Source organism: Trichosurus vulpecula, chromosome 8 (assembly GCF_011100635.1).
Source record: "Trichosurus vulpecula isolate mTriVul1 chromosome 8, mTriVul1.pri, whole genome shotgun sequence".
NCBI lineage: Eukaryota > Metazoa > Chordata > Mammalia > Diprotodontia > Phalangeridae > Trichosurus > Trichosurus vulpecula.
The window spans coordinates 185,363,287-185,377,697 of NC_050580.1; the positions used below are offsets into that span (position 1 = coordinate 185,363,287).

Sequence of the window (14,411 nt, forward strand, 5' to 3'; positions counted from 1 at the left end):
CTAGAACCCTGGCCAAGAATCTCCTTGCTTACCTGAAGACGTAGGAGGTAGTCAACAGTACTGATGATGATATTCACAGTGGTGGTGTTGCCCATTTGAGTACGAAGGAAGTTCTGAAAGTCTGAAAGAACCATCCCTGTGAATCAGTGCTGACCCACTCTGGTTACTTTCATCCTTTCCTAGCTGGGCTAAGTGGAAATACATTATATAGATAATCTTAAAGGCACTAATGTTTTTTTTAAAATACAAAGAAGACCTTACAAGTTGGTATGTCCTTACCCTGAAGACAGCTCTTTTTATTACGAGAGGAAAAAAAAAATAAAGGGCACTAAGGAGAGATAGTTGATTGGATTATATAGTTTGAATTCTGGAAACAACTTCCTTCCCTGAGAGGTGCTGAATCAATTCCCTTTAGCTATGGACCACTTATACTTGCTTTCCCTTTATAGGATTTCTCAATGAGAAGCAGATCCATATGAGTTCTAATGTTCATAATGGGAAGTTTTAAATAAAGTATACTGTCCTAGGTTTCTCTCTGTTCTCTGTTTTTCCCATGAGGATTTAATTTACTGACTTACCACTGTTATGACCTTCACAAAGTAGTTGCAGGAATCTGAAGAGATCACAGGTAAACTCATGATTCTGGAGTACCTTTTCACCTTGAAAATACATGAGATCATCTATGAGCACTGTTTGGTAGTCAATAAAGAGGATCCTTCAATGCAAATAATTATAAGAAAAAACAGGGACCTGCATAAAATGTTATTCCCCAAATGTTCTGATATTTGTGTAAATCCAATTAAATTAAAATGAAATTGAGACCACAGAACTAAAAGCTTCCAAGCAAATCCAAAATATTTAGTATTATGATGCATGTTTTATAATAAAAATAACTAGGGTGGTGGCAGTAAATGTTTCACAGTCCATAACCCATGGCCCATAGATGGCATATGTTTATTGGACTGCTGAGCAAACCTTCCCAGCCAACCACTGCAACTAAACTGAATCTGGAAAGATGTAATTAAAGATGATCTCTTTCAGCATTCACAACATATGGTAGCTACTCAAGCCAAAAACTCAAACTTACCACGCTCCCGAACGATGACTGGGGATGGGAAAAAACAAAAAGAATACAAGATAAGAAAACCAAAAGCAACATAATCAATAAGGTGAAACTCCCTATAGTAAAAACAGAATTTAAGAAGTCTATCCCAGGAGCACACTTTAACAAGATTACCTATAGAAACACTATCTTGAAACAGACTTGGCCTTTTCTTGTTGAAACAAACAAATGGTAAGAGGGAGCTTTAATTAGAAGGGATTAAGGTGAATCCTGAAATAGGTGGTTTTCATTATTACATACGTGTTCCTTCCTCAGTAACCATTCCCAGGCCTTCAGCTTTGTTCTGCCTCTCAAATGCATTCAGATCAAGGACACTTTTAAGAGAGAAAAAAAAAAAGGTGGAGGAGAAGAACAGTGTTGGGGAAAAGCATTTCTATACATGATATATCTATCAACTAAGCATATTCTAGCACAGAATTATATTCTCATGAGTAAGAGCTAGAAGACCCTTAGAAGTTATCTAGCCCAAGCCATTCATTTTACAGATGAGGAAATCTTGATCTGAGAAATGTGCCCAAGATCACCAGTGAAGCTATCATTGAATGCAGATCCTCTGACTCTAAATTCAGCATTTTTCACTGTGAAGGGCTATGCTGCCTTTCACTGTATACAAACAGTTTAACATGCTAAACTGTGACTCAGAGATGCGGAGTTGGGAGGAATCTCAATGCTGTGACCAAGGATGTTATCTCAGGACACATTTGGATTGGTGCAAGCTAGTTCTCTGCGTGGACAGTTTTATCTAACTTTATATCTCCCCCAGCACCAATCACATGTAGTGTACTTAAAAGACAATTGCTGAAATTTCTGTTTGAAGAACAACATTCACACAGTTCCACGAGTTAATTCTTATTCTGGTTTTATTCACTTTATTTCTGACGGATGAAAGTTTTTTAAAAATTACCCTTTGATAACTATCACAGACTGTGTTTTGTGAAATATTTAGAAGGAATACTAGTAGAGACAATAAAAAAAAACTGTAGAATGTAGAAACATGTAGAACAGTCTTACTCTGAGAAATACTGGAAGCTCTAGCATTCTAAGTGATGACCCTCTGCTAATGTTGGTGGATTACTGTGGGGCACTAAAGTAGGCAAGAAATACATTTTGACTGTGGTTGATTTTTGCACTAGACAGAGAAACTCTATGTAGAGGTTATCTCATTTCAAATTCTAGGAAACCAAATAGAACCAGTACAGACAGGGGTGCTACAGATAGCTGAGTAGGAGGATTACTTTCTCTCTGGTTTTTTCTCTCTGGGTTTTCCTCTCACAAGGACACATTTGCTAGATGCTTTACAATTACTGAACTCCTCAGCTAGGAGTTCCTTAAAATGTCCACAGACTATGGAGTGAGATATACCGCTATGACCATTTCTTGACCATAGACTGCTGAGACTGGGCTAAGACAGAACATTTTTACTTCCTTCTTCTACTGCTGATTCTCCAGGTCTAGCACTTGTTATCACTTATCCTTATTTTGGCAATGATACCAAGTATAGGCATCTCCTACGTGAGGCCAAGAGAATTTTCTGGCAATAATTTCAACTTAGTCTCACTTAATAATTCAAATTCATTCTCAAGCCTGAATGTTCTCCTTACTAAGCACACAGACCTTTAAGAAATATGGTTTGTAGCAGAGGTCTTATTGATCACACCTTGTATACAACTCGTCTTCCTTTTTTTTTCACTGGGTGAATAAAACTACTGTCATGTCCTTCCTCAATAATACAAAAAACTATCATCTATTTCACTTCCAGGGGTAGATGGTGTCAAATATTTATACAACTTTGAAAAAACAGCAGCAACCCATGTTGTAGCTATGGAAAGTCCAGTGAAAAGCTGGCCATGAATCTTAATGGGAAGTTTAATCTAATTTTCTGACTTTTCCACTCACTTTAGACTTGGCTTTCATTGGAACCTGTCTAGGGAGGGACTCAGTGTGTCTGCACATACTCCCTTGACCTCTGGAGGGAAAATTAAAAAAAAAGACATGAGGCCTCGAGGATGGGGAAATGTAGGTAAGCCTAATGAAGACATATATGGAAATTAAATGATGTTTGAAAACTGATCAGAAGGCTATGATTATCTGGAATTGCCCCTAACATCTCCAAAATGCTCTAAAATGCATATTCCTCTCTCACAATAATCTCCTAATAATAATTTGCCCCTTTTGTGGTCTTGATTACTTGAGTAGATTGGAGGTAGGGGAAATGTCATAATTATACTTCCCACATTTACCTGCAAGATTGCATAAGGCCAGAGAGGCTTTGAAAGAATCCAGCGTCCTTTTTCTCCTTCAGGTAGTCCAGCATTTTCTGTATGGGAGATACATTTTAAAGAGAAAAGCAATAAACATTTTTATATCATGTATTATTGGCTATCTCAGATCTTTTTTTTGAAGAAATGACAAACTCCCAGACACATAGGTGGAGAGTATTTTATTCTGGAAGAGTATTTCTTGCTTATATAGCACCTTGAATAGTAAGATCTTACCTTGTTCTGTAGTCAATGAAGGGATCCGTTCACCAAAAGAACATTTTGGTGCAATATTTCTTACCCAAGTGTTGATAAAATAAATATTCTGTTCCTTTAGTAGCAAGAGAAATACAGGCATTGACTAAACCCTAATATGTGGGACTCCCAGCCCAGTTACTTATTCGGTATTAACCACAGGTATTCTGATGTGATCAAGAAATTCAGGGGGCATCAGTGATGAGAATAGATACTAATGATTTCTGCTGTTTATATTTCTTCTCTTGGCAACAGCTTAAAGAGCCTCTCATTTCCGAAAGACCAGAGGTTTGGGAATGTTCCTGAGCTGCTGCTAGGATGTGGAGCATTATTACCTGCTGAACTCCAGGGTTGCCCCCATTCAGAATGGCAATGCCAAGCTTCAGGGTCTCTACAACCATGGGTCCCATTTCACCTGTCATACCAAAGACAGAAGATAGAATCATTACATCTTGATTCAAGGAACTGATTAACCATTAGGAAAACAGTGCATGAACTTTGCCTTATAATGACTATTTAATTGTCATTTATTACACAATCAGCACCAAGCTTTAGACAGTTTCCAGTCAGAAATTTCACATATAGTATTTCTATAATTGTGTCCAGGCTTAATAAAATACTGACTCATCACACAACATTACCTTTACTAGCACTAATCATCTGAAGGACCATCTCTGCAGCACCACGGTCATGCAAGCGAGCTTGCTGATAAAGAGTTTTCTGTTTCTCCATTTCTTTTTCCTGAATAAGAAATAGTACAGGAAAATCTTACTAGCCAGAAAATTAAGAGATGCGTGTGTGTGTGTGTGTGTGTGTGCATGTGTGACACAGAGAGACAGAGAGGGAGGGAGAATGAATGAGAATAAATACAAGTTCATAGGAGAAGGTGATAAAGACGTATATAATAATCACAATGAAAAAAAATCTTTGGAATTAATTTCCTGATCTCTTTCCCTTGTTTCAAAGCTGTTCACCCTTACTCCCTCCATGGAAGGCCAAATTCCATTCTGTGAACCTATGAGTAGAAGAGTTTCCTCCCACTTTGATTCCTAGAAAAGGAAAATTTAGCCCACAGTGTTTTTTAATGCTTCTCCATTCTTGGGGGCATGGAATGGGCTTACTATAGAGAGGTATGAGCCATTCTGATTGCCTATATATTTGGAGAAACTCTTTTTCATCCACAAAACCTTGGGGATGGATATTCTGGTTAGTAAAAGAGCTACCATATAACATACATAGATAATTAATTTTCAGAGATCAAAGGAACACATATTCAGAGTTCAAAGGGACCTTAGAGGTCATCTTGTCGAACTTTTTCCTTTTATAGATGAAAAAAAACAGAACTAGGGAGGTTACATGATTTGCTTATGGTCCCATAGGTCAGATGAGTTGTAGAGATGGGATCTGAATCCAATTCCAGTGATCTTTTGATTGCACCATGAAGAATAATAAACAGGTGAAAGAGAAAAACGAATGATAATGGATTAATGTGTTCAATTCAGCCATATTCTTGTACTTTGGGATGTATATGCATGTGTGTGTGTGTGTGTGTGTGTGTGTGTGAGAGAGAGAGAGAGAGAGAGAGAGAGAGAGAGAAAGAAAGAGACAGAGAAAGAGACAGAGACAGAGAGAGAGAAACAGACAGACAGACAGAGACAGAGAGACAGAGACACAGAGAGAGAGAGAGAGAGAGAGAGAGACAGAGAGAGAGAGAAACAGACAGACAGAGACAGAGAGAAAGATAGACCAAGATACAGAAAGAGAAAGAAAGACACAGAGGAAGAAAGGAGCAGAGAGCACTTTGATAAATGGCTTCTTAAAGCTTCAGGAGACATAGAATATGATCCATTGACCTACAGAGGGACTATTCCAAAATAGCATAAGTAACACGAAGCACAGGTAGTTTTTCTAGTTTTCTGTCCCTATCGGCTGTTGAATGTCTATAGAGCTCAGGGGTACAGGACACTTTGTAGACAGTGTTTGTAGAGTGAGTAGATGCTATATTCCCAACTTTCTCTTCATCCCAGGCAGCCATCAGAGTAGTCACTTTCCTGGGTTCCTGGTATGCTGGCTTGGAAGGGGGTTCCCAGTGTTCAAATTCTGAAGAAGACTCACTTCAAATGTCTTTTCCTTTTCTTCCTCCTCCTCTTCTTCACCATTCTGACAACTCTAGATTACATTGAATATAGAGATTGGGTGAGGAGGGGGGGAGAGAAAATAATCAAATTAAAAGGCAATCTGGTGAAAACACGAATTCCCTGTGCTGCTGTCTGGGAGCAGGGAACAGAGGATCATTCACAGGAACTTCATGATCTCTAGTCTTTTTGAAAGAAAACAACTTTTGACTAACAGAAAAACCACACTCTAAATCCCATGTTTGCAAGTATATTAAGTAGTTAAGAAAAAAGGAATCGGAGTTATTGTCAGAGCAATGAAATCACAGAATCAATGGGAGAAGTTGTCTGACACTTTCAGGCAACCTCCCCTGCCCTGGCCACATCCCTAAAAAAGCAGGGTTGGTTCTTTACTTGTTTTGTGTCACAGATTCCCTTCACAGTCTGGTAAAAACCTATGGACCACTTCTAGGAATGACATTCTTTTTTCAATTTGTAATTTTTAAAATTTTAAACTTAAATACAAAATAAGAAAAGAAAAAGACTTAAATACTAAAATTAAAATTATACAAAATAAGAAAAGAAAAAAAAGCATTGCCATGTGCACAGTAGAACATGAGAGGATTCAAAATAAAAGCCTTCTTAAATGCATAAAATAAAATGCATAGGATTACAAAGGAAACCAATGATATTTAACTACAGTTATAAAAGTACATTAAAAAACCCAACAAGGTCATGGATCCCAGGTCAAAAAACTCCTATTACAAAGTCATGGTGAGACAAATGAAAGGAAATAGAAAGTAGTTCTATCTCTTGGATATTAGTGTAGAAGCTTTGGCAGCAGCAGTGGGAGTACTCAGAGGCAGTAGACTCAGCAGTATAGCAATGTGAAAGATGAGGAACTCTGTGCCATTTTGGTACTGGGTATACAGCTTGGTAAAGCAGTAATTGCACCTATACTCCAGTTATAATTGCTGTGTATGCCTTTTCCCATCCAACCCAGAAGACCTTTCTGTTTATGAAAGAATTATCACTGGTTTGGTCAGAAATCTAGAGCCTTAAAATTATTTTGCTTTCACCATTATGGAAACCCCAGTTATGTGACCTCTTTCATAACTCAGCGTTTTCTCCTTTGTTTCCAATAATGTACTAAAAACTATGCCACATATTGATATATGAGAATTTTTTGTCTTATAGGCTCTGAACCTTGACTACTGAACACTGTTAGTCTATACTCTCAGAATCTTATTGGGTAGGTTTTAGAACAAAAGTAATAAAAGTATTTTGTACTGAGTCATCAGTACTCTGTTATAGCAAAACTCTAAAGCTGTTTTAAACAGAATATTGCAATTCTTAGAGTAAGCCCCTTTGGAAGGATAGGAATGATGGATTAAAATTGCCATTCTTGTTAATAAAGGGAACAAATGAGAGCAAAAACTCCAGCTTAGGGAACCACTCCAAAATTTGGGGTTAGAATCCCAGGCTCTTGATTCCTTGACAAACAACTTCCTGAAAAGAGATGCCTGCCTGGAGAGAAAGTGCAACAAAGTTCTGTCCTTGGTCCTCTTCTCTTAAGTAGTTTTATTTGTAACTTGGATGAAAGAGTTAAATATGTAAGAAAAAGAAAACAAAACAGAGGTCCTAGAAGTGGTGGGGGGTGGTGAGGGTAGTGATTATTTTGCTTCTGAAGGTTTAAAGAGGAGAGACAGAAGGGAAGATAAAAGGGACACACTAGTGTAAAAAGGAAGAAGAAAGGAACAGAGAGCTTGCTATATCTCCTAATTGAGGGGCAGGAAAAGAAGACTAAACAAACATGGAAGAAAGTGTGGGAGGAGTTGGCATTAGATGAACTCCACTCTTGATAGACAAAGGCAAGTCAAACACACACACACACACACACACACACACACACACACACACACACACAAAAGAGTTTGATGTAAAAATATACCAAACTCTGGAATATTATTGTGCTATAAGAAATGACAAGCAAGATAATTTCAAAAAAAACCTGGAAAGACTTATATGAACTAATGCATAGTGAAGTGAGCAGAACCAGGAGAATGCTGTACACAGTAACAGCCATACTGTATGATGAAGAGCTGTGAATGACTTAGCTATTCTCAGCAATACAATGATCCAGGACAATCCCTAAGAACTTGTGATGAAAAATGCTATCCAACTCCAGAGAAAGAACTGATGTGTGAATACAGATTTTTCTTTTCTCTTCTTTTCTTTTCTTTCTTTTGTCTTCTACAAAATGACTAATGTGGAAATGTTTTACATGATTGCATATGTATAAACTATATCAGATTGCTTACTGGCTCGGGGAAGGGAAAGGGAGGGATAGAATTTGGAACTCAAAACTTAAAAAAACCCAAATATTAAAAATTGTTTTAAAATGTAATTGAGGAAAAATATTAAAAATACATCAAACTCAACAGAAAAAAATAGTTGGTATAGAGAAAGGGAGATGGCAGAGGGAAAGTAATACACTAATCTCAAAGAGGGAATAGTTGCAAACAAAACAAACTTCCTGATCCTGATGGAGATAGGAAAAGGGGTGAAAAGGAGTTGCAATAATGATTAAAAGATGAAAAGAAAAAAAGAGGGTCATTGAAATTTTTTTAAATGTACTGAAAAAGAACAGAATAAGTTCGGAAGGGATCATGGACAAGCAGAATAGTTTTGAATGTAACATGTTGAATTTATCATACAATTTTTAAAAAGCAAGTGGAAAGAAAGAGAGATTCACATGTTCATATACAATTCTCTTTATGTATGGAAATGCCAATTTTTTGGTGGGGTGTTTGCCAAGCTCAAAATTTTAAAAAAAGGAGAAGTGGCCAGCACGAGGGAAATTATTGCTCTACTATACTCTGCCATGGTCACAGCCAATCTGGAATACTCTGTACAGTTCTGGGAATCACATTTGAGAAAGGATATTGATAGATGGAATGTACCTAGCCATGGTGACTATGACAGTGAAGGAATCTGAAACAATATCATAGCAGCATCTCTAAGAGAATCTGGGGATATTTAGCCCGGAGAAGACCTGGCAGACGGGTTTATCTTTAGAGATAGTGATAGAGCTTTATTCAAGAATTTGTATGAGGAAGACAAATTAAACCTTTTGTTGGATCCATAGTGCTAACAAGGAGCAATGGGTGGGAGCTGCAAAAAGAAAATTTTTATTGATATCAGGAAAAAAATTTCATAAAACTTTTTAGTTACCCAGGAAGTGTAATGGGCTTCCTGAGGAAAGAGTAAATATCCCTTTTCTTAGGATCTTCAAATGGTGGCTAAATGACCACTTGGTTGGGAATGTTGTAGATGGAATTCCTGAAATAGATGACTAATGAAGTCCATTTCAATTCTGAGATTCTGTGAAAAAAACCCAAATACACTAAAAATCCCCCCCAAAAACGTGAGGGACTGGGGGCTAAAAATAAGAAAACTTAGACCTACCTTGGCCATCATGCCTGAATAGGCAGTGTAAAGAGGGTCATTTTCCAAATGGCTAGGAAGAAGGGAGAAAAAAGTCATTAGATAAGACTAACACTTTGGATATGTCAGCACTAGACTACTTCTACTCTATCATTTGTCATCAGTCATTCCCAGGGAATGATTAGCTCATACGCATTACCAAATTACTAAAAAATGCCTTTATGAACTATAGAAACCATGTTGGTGAAATATGGGCAAGATGAAGGACCAGGGAATGACCTGGGCATGCTGCAGTGTTAATGACCGACGGATTCTATATAATTTTCAAAATCTGTTTCTCCCTTCTCAGGCACTCAGTCAGGAAGGCCCTATCAACATGGAGAGGGAAGGGACAGTAATATAACACAGGCCTCCAAGAGGAAAGGGCAGCAGGAAGGGATGCTGTGAGTAGAATGTTTCCTTTATACCCACCACGATTTGTCGAAGTAAGGCCTGGGATGCTCTGGCTCAGGTCACTGTTGTTCCAGATCCAAAGAGAAGGTGATAATAATGGAGTTAGGAGGAGATGTATGGAAAATATGAGGTAGAACTGACCTTTTCTCTGTGAGAGCATTCCGACTAAAATGGAGAATGATTTGATGAAGTGGATCTGGCTGCTTTTCTGCTTCTTCCTCTTCTTCTTCCTCTACCTTTGGAGGTTTCTAATCAACAATCAGGATTTAGGGGAATATGTTAGCAAAAGGTCATATTTCCCTCCCCTCCCCATCACATGCATTTGGAAAGACAGAGAAGCACAAGACACAAAGCAAATCATACTGAAAGCATAAAAAAGCCCTGTTTTAATATTTATTTCTTTCAAACTAGAATCTCTTGGGATGCAAGATTTGGGAAATATTTTAAAACCCTCAACAGAAATGTTTTAATTTTTAGGTTAAAAAGACATTAATTATAAAGAAAAGCAGGGAAGAGAAAAGAAAGCTCAACAAAGGTAAAATGCTACAGACCCTATGTAGCAGAAACCCCTTGCAGGTTTTGGCACCAGACTCCAAGATGGGCCCCATTGGAATTCAGCTGAGGGACAGAACCCCACTGGCCAATGTCAGGATAATTCCCTTGGTGAGCTAGGCTAGGGATTAGGTGGGGAAGTGATAAACCAAATGAGCCATTTGGATACAAAATACTAAGCTTGGTTTAGCCCAACAAAAATTCATATTTTCTAATTCTTCTTTCTTTCAGACACCTGATGTTCTCCTGGGATGCCACCTTGGAACTGTAAACCTGGTAGTTTATCCTCAAACCCAAACCAGGCTTCTATTTCCTTTTTGAAAGAGGATACAGGAGCTGTTGCCTAACAGAAAGTGAGTTTGTATTAGGCCCCAGAAGAAATCAGTGAAAGCACCAGCAGAAGGGTCACTAATCAGTGAATGAGTGTTTTATTGAGCATCTATTAACTATGTGCTATCATGAATGGTTCAGAAAAAAGTGACTGGCTGCACATTTTTTGTTAATTTCCAGTTTCATGCTAAAGAAGAAATGTGGACAAATTGAACAACTACCTTTTTCAGAGAGGAGGAAGTAGAAAAGGTGAGAAGAAAGAAAAAAGGGGAGAAGAGAAAATGGGAAAAAAGAAGACAGAGGAAGAAAAAAAAGAATGGTGAAAAAGACTGAGAAAATGAGGAACAGAAAAAGACAAAGAGCCCAAGGGTGAGAATAGGAAAAACAGAGTAACAGAGTAAAAAAGACCAAAGGAAAGAAAGACATGCAAACATACTCTCTTCTCCCCCTCACCACCAACACACACACACACACACACACACACACACACACACACACACACAGAGGAGAATGAGTGTGGGGGGAGAGAGAGAGGATGATGACAGACACATGTTAACCTGATAAAAGGAAAGCTTTTTTTTTTCAGAAACAGTATAAGACTCTCTGGGTCTGGCAAAGAGGTTTATCTTGCTGGGTGGTCATACATGGCATCAGAGCAGTCTTTTAGGAAGAGGACCTGTCAAACATTTCCTCCCAAAGCTCAGTCATGAAAGTGAGAATCAGTTTAAATGTTTTGGTAAGGTAATCTAGAACAACATTTCTAACAGAAGGTTGAGAATTATCTGGGAAAAGGCTGATGTCCTATTGCCAAAGGTGTTCAAAGTTTCTTGATTTAGTATGAAATCCCCATGGTACACTGATAACAGGGTTATTAAGTTCCTATTCCATAGCTAATATACCATCTGTGCACTTGAGAAATATTATTCAAGTTCTATAATGCACACACATACAGATACAAAAATTATATTCACTCACATTGATATCTGCTCCTACTTTAGTCAATACTTACAGCCAAATCCTGTACTAGTTTTTCTTCAAAGGAATACTCCTCTGTTTCTATCCAAAATCTCTGATAACCATGGAGGAAGAGGTTAATAGAGCGGTGCCTGAGCGAAGGGGTGAAAGTGAGAGCAAGAGGGGTAAATGGAACACTATATTATAGCTTTGGCGGTTAATGATTAGTAAGCCGGCTGTATTTTGTACAATTCTGATCTTCTGATTGGTCAGAGGGAGCAACAGCAAATTTATATACTAATCGAGCAGAGCCAAGCTTCCTCTTAAGTCCCCAGTTCTCTTTTAACAACCCCTTGATTTATAGCAACCCCTGAGGATGACAATTAGTCTAAAAGGCCAGAAAGGCTGTTTCATCTTTTTCCCCCAACCATTCTCAGATGATAACCACTGGATAGGATATTTTCAAATGGGCTTTCTTATACCTCAGTGTCTCAAAAAAACCCAACCCCAACTTAGATAAGGCTTTTGAGTTTCCATAAAGGAACGTATGTTTATTAGCCTATCTTTTGAATACTTCATGAATTCCAGCTACAAATATATCTACATTTATCCTTTTATGACTGCATGGAAAAAATTGTTTTCCTTTATGACATCAAATCACAAGTCTTCTAGAATAAAAACATCAAATAGCCATCCAATAGCTGCTACTTCTGAGATTCCTTGAGAGAATGTGAACCATTAAAAAGCAATATAGGAGAAGGCTGATGGAAGTGGGTTGGGGAACAAAGGAGAGGAAAGAATAGAAAAGGAAAAAACAGCATTAATATTTAATTTGTGTTTTCCAGTTGGTCCAGTCTCTAACACCTTGTTTTTCAGACTGACCAATCAGAATTTTTCCATAAATTGTACAAATTTGTGTTTCATGATAACATGAAATCATGGTCAGGAAAGGAATAGTGTGCACAAAATTGGGCAGATCTCTCCACAGGTTACATTACCGTTAACATGAGTATAAGCCTGTCATACTGAGTTTTTTCATAAACATTTTCCAGCCAAACCCGTTGGAAGGTGTTCAGGAAGAAATTATTAATTTTGTGTCTGGAGAAAAGCATATAAGGTTTTCACTTGAGAACTAAAATCAGAGAAACAATTTCCAAACAACAAAATCTATCTCTTCAGTCATTTACTTTTGAAGATGCCCAAAAGCTTAACACTGAGAAAATTAGTAAGGGGGTATTTTTTCCAATGCTAATTAATTGGATCATTCTTTGCTGTCAGGACAGAAATCCATCTTGCAAATATTCCATCCCTATATATGTGGATAAATAACTGGGGGAGGGGGAGAGAAAGACAATTAATGGGCAAGTGTTCCATCTGGCATACAGTTCAATCATTGGCATCATATTCAAGTATTATTGGTACATGAGACTAATATATGGTTACAAAATGTGAGTACCATACCAACAATTTAAGTGAATTGAAGGAAACTAATATCTTTGAAGAGATTATGCAAATTTTGTCTAGCTGATTCAACCTATGAAATATTTATCTTAAAGATCATTTTTGATACCATGAGAAAAATGTTGTGATCATGCCAATTGGGCCCTCCAAGAGGCCATTAGTAAGGCACATGGATCTCAAAGATAGAGATAGATTAATGTCTTCTGATATGTCACCATTTCTAAGAAAAAAAGTGCCATCACTTTTGCTTTTCATGTTTGGCCTTAAACACTTTTTTTCTACCAGTCTCAGTGTCCTTAATATGTACATAGGTTGTTCTGCGTCCAATCTTAGGAAGGAATGCTGCTTAGTTTTATAGATTCATTCATCTCTAGAGATCTAAGTTGCTTTTCTTGGGAGTTCTAGGAAAGTAAAAATGCTTCACAGAGGCCATAATTCTTGGCTGTTCAATCTGTTCAATCCACAAATCCACTAAGCCAAAGGAAATCTCAATTTGTCAAGCAGTTTATTCTCTCCAAAAGAATTTGTGACCAGTGTTACAATGCACTGAAGAAAAATAATGGCCGTGGATTCTTTTGAGAATCATAGCTTGATAAAAGCAAAATTTTAAGCAAAGAAATTATTCTTTATAGTATAAAATATAATTAATCTGTAATTATTATTAGTGCTTCCCCAGATAGGAAATCTGGTAAGGTCAGTATTTAGTTAACAGTTTCACTTTAATTAGAACCTAGGTCTTCATCATATAATCAATCAGAAGATGGGGTGCTTAGTTCCATGGCCAAAGATATTAAATTAGTCTCAGCAATAAACTGAGAAGGGTCCAGTTCAGCCCCTAATTATTTCCTTTTTTGATAAAATCCAGCTAAACACATTCCAGAAAACTTTGCACTCTTGTCTGTGCATTGCTGAGGGGAGAGGAGGATGAAATGCCTAGGAATAATGCTGTTATCTATCACTGGCTCCTCAAGACACCTTCAGACATTAGATGTTAAAATTAGCTCCATGTGTTGCACCAAACTAAGACCTAACACAGAACTAAAAGCTTTTTCCAGCTTTACTCAGTATCTGTGAAGGAAACACTGTGACTGAAACACTATAGAAGCAACATTCTCATTATGTCTCAGCAGAAGAAAGTGATGTGACCTGACTGGGAAATTAAGGGTAAAGCATCTTGGAAAATATCCTCCTCCTCCCACAAAGAAACCCCTTATTCTCCTCAAGACTTGCACTTTGGCAGAGAGGCAGAGACAGAAGTCTATCTGGTCTTTACTGGAGGGATTTCATGGGGAGATTGAGGACTATTATAATCTTTATGTTATTTTGATTGGGTGAATCTAGGTAAAAATGACAGTAAATCTTGATGTGGGTGGATTACTGTCATTTCATAGTTAATGTACTCCTATTACTGTTAGCTAGCTCTTTCCATTAAGAAGAAGGAAGACATTTCAGATGTGGGAGAAG

At 37.6% G+C, this 14,411-nt stretch overlaps 1 protein-coding gene across 1 annotated transcript in view; it reads right to left on the reverse strand.

Annotated features, from left to right (window-relative positions):
* RYR3 (ryanodine receptor 3) overlaps positions 1-14,411 on the reverse strand; it is a 633,352-nt gene that overhangs the window by 50,779 nt on the left and 568,162 nt on the right. Inside the window, exons 76-86 of the mRNA XM_036736677.1 lie at positions 12,485-12,584; positions 9,792-9,898; positions 9,219-9,270; positions 5,752-5,805; positions 4,278-4,377; positions 3,972-4,051; positions 3,364-3,440; positions 1,364-1,437; positions 1,088-1,105; positions 579-659; positions 33-121 (exon numbers count right to left, since the gene is read on the reverse strand). Coding sequence (XP_036592572.1) covers positions 33-121; positions 579-659; positions 1,088-1,105; positions 1,364-1,437; positions 3,364-3,440; positions 3,972-4,051; positions 4,278-4,377; positions 5,752-5,805; positions 9,219-9,270; positions 9,792-9,898; positions 12,485-12,584 — 832 coding nt within the window. The remainder of the gene's footprint in view (positions 1-32; positions 122-578; positions 660-1,087; positions 1,106-1,363; positions 1,438-3,363; positions 3,441-3,971; positions 4,052-4,277; positions 4,378-5,751; positions 5,806-9,218; positions 9,271-9,791; positions 9,899-12,484; positions 12,585-14,411) is intronic.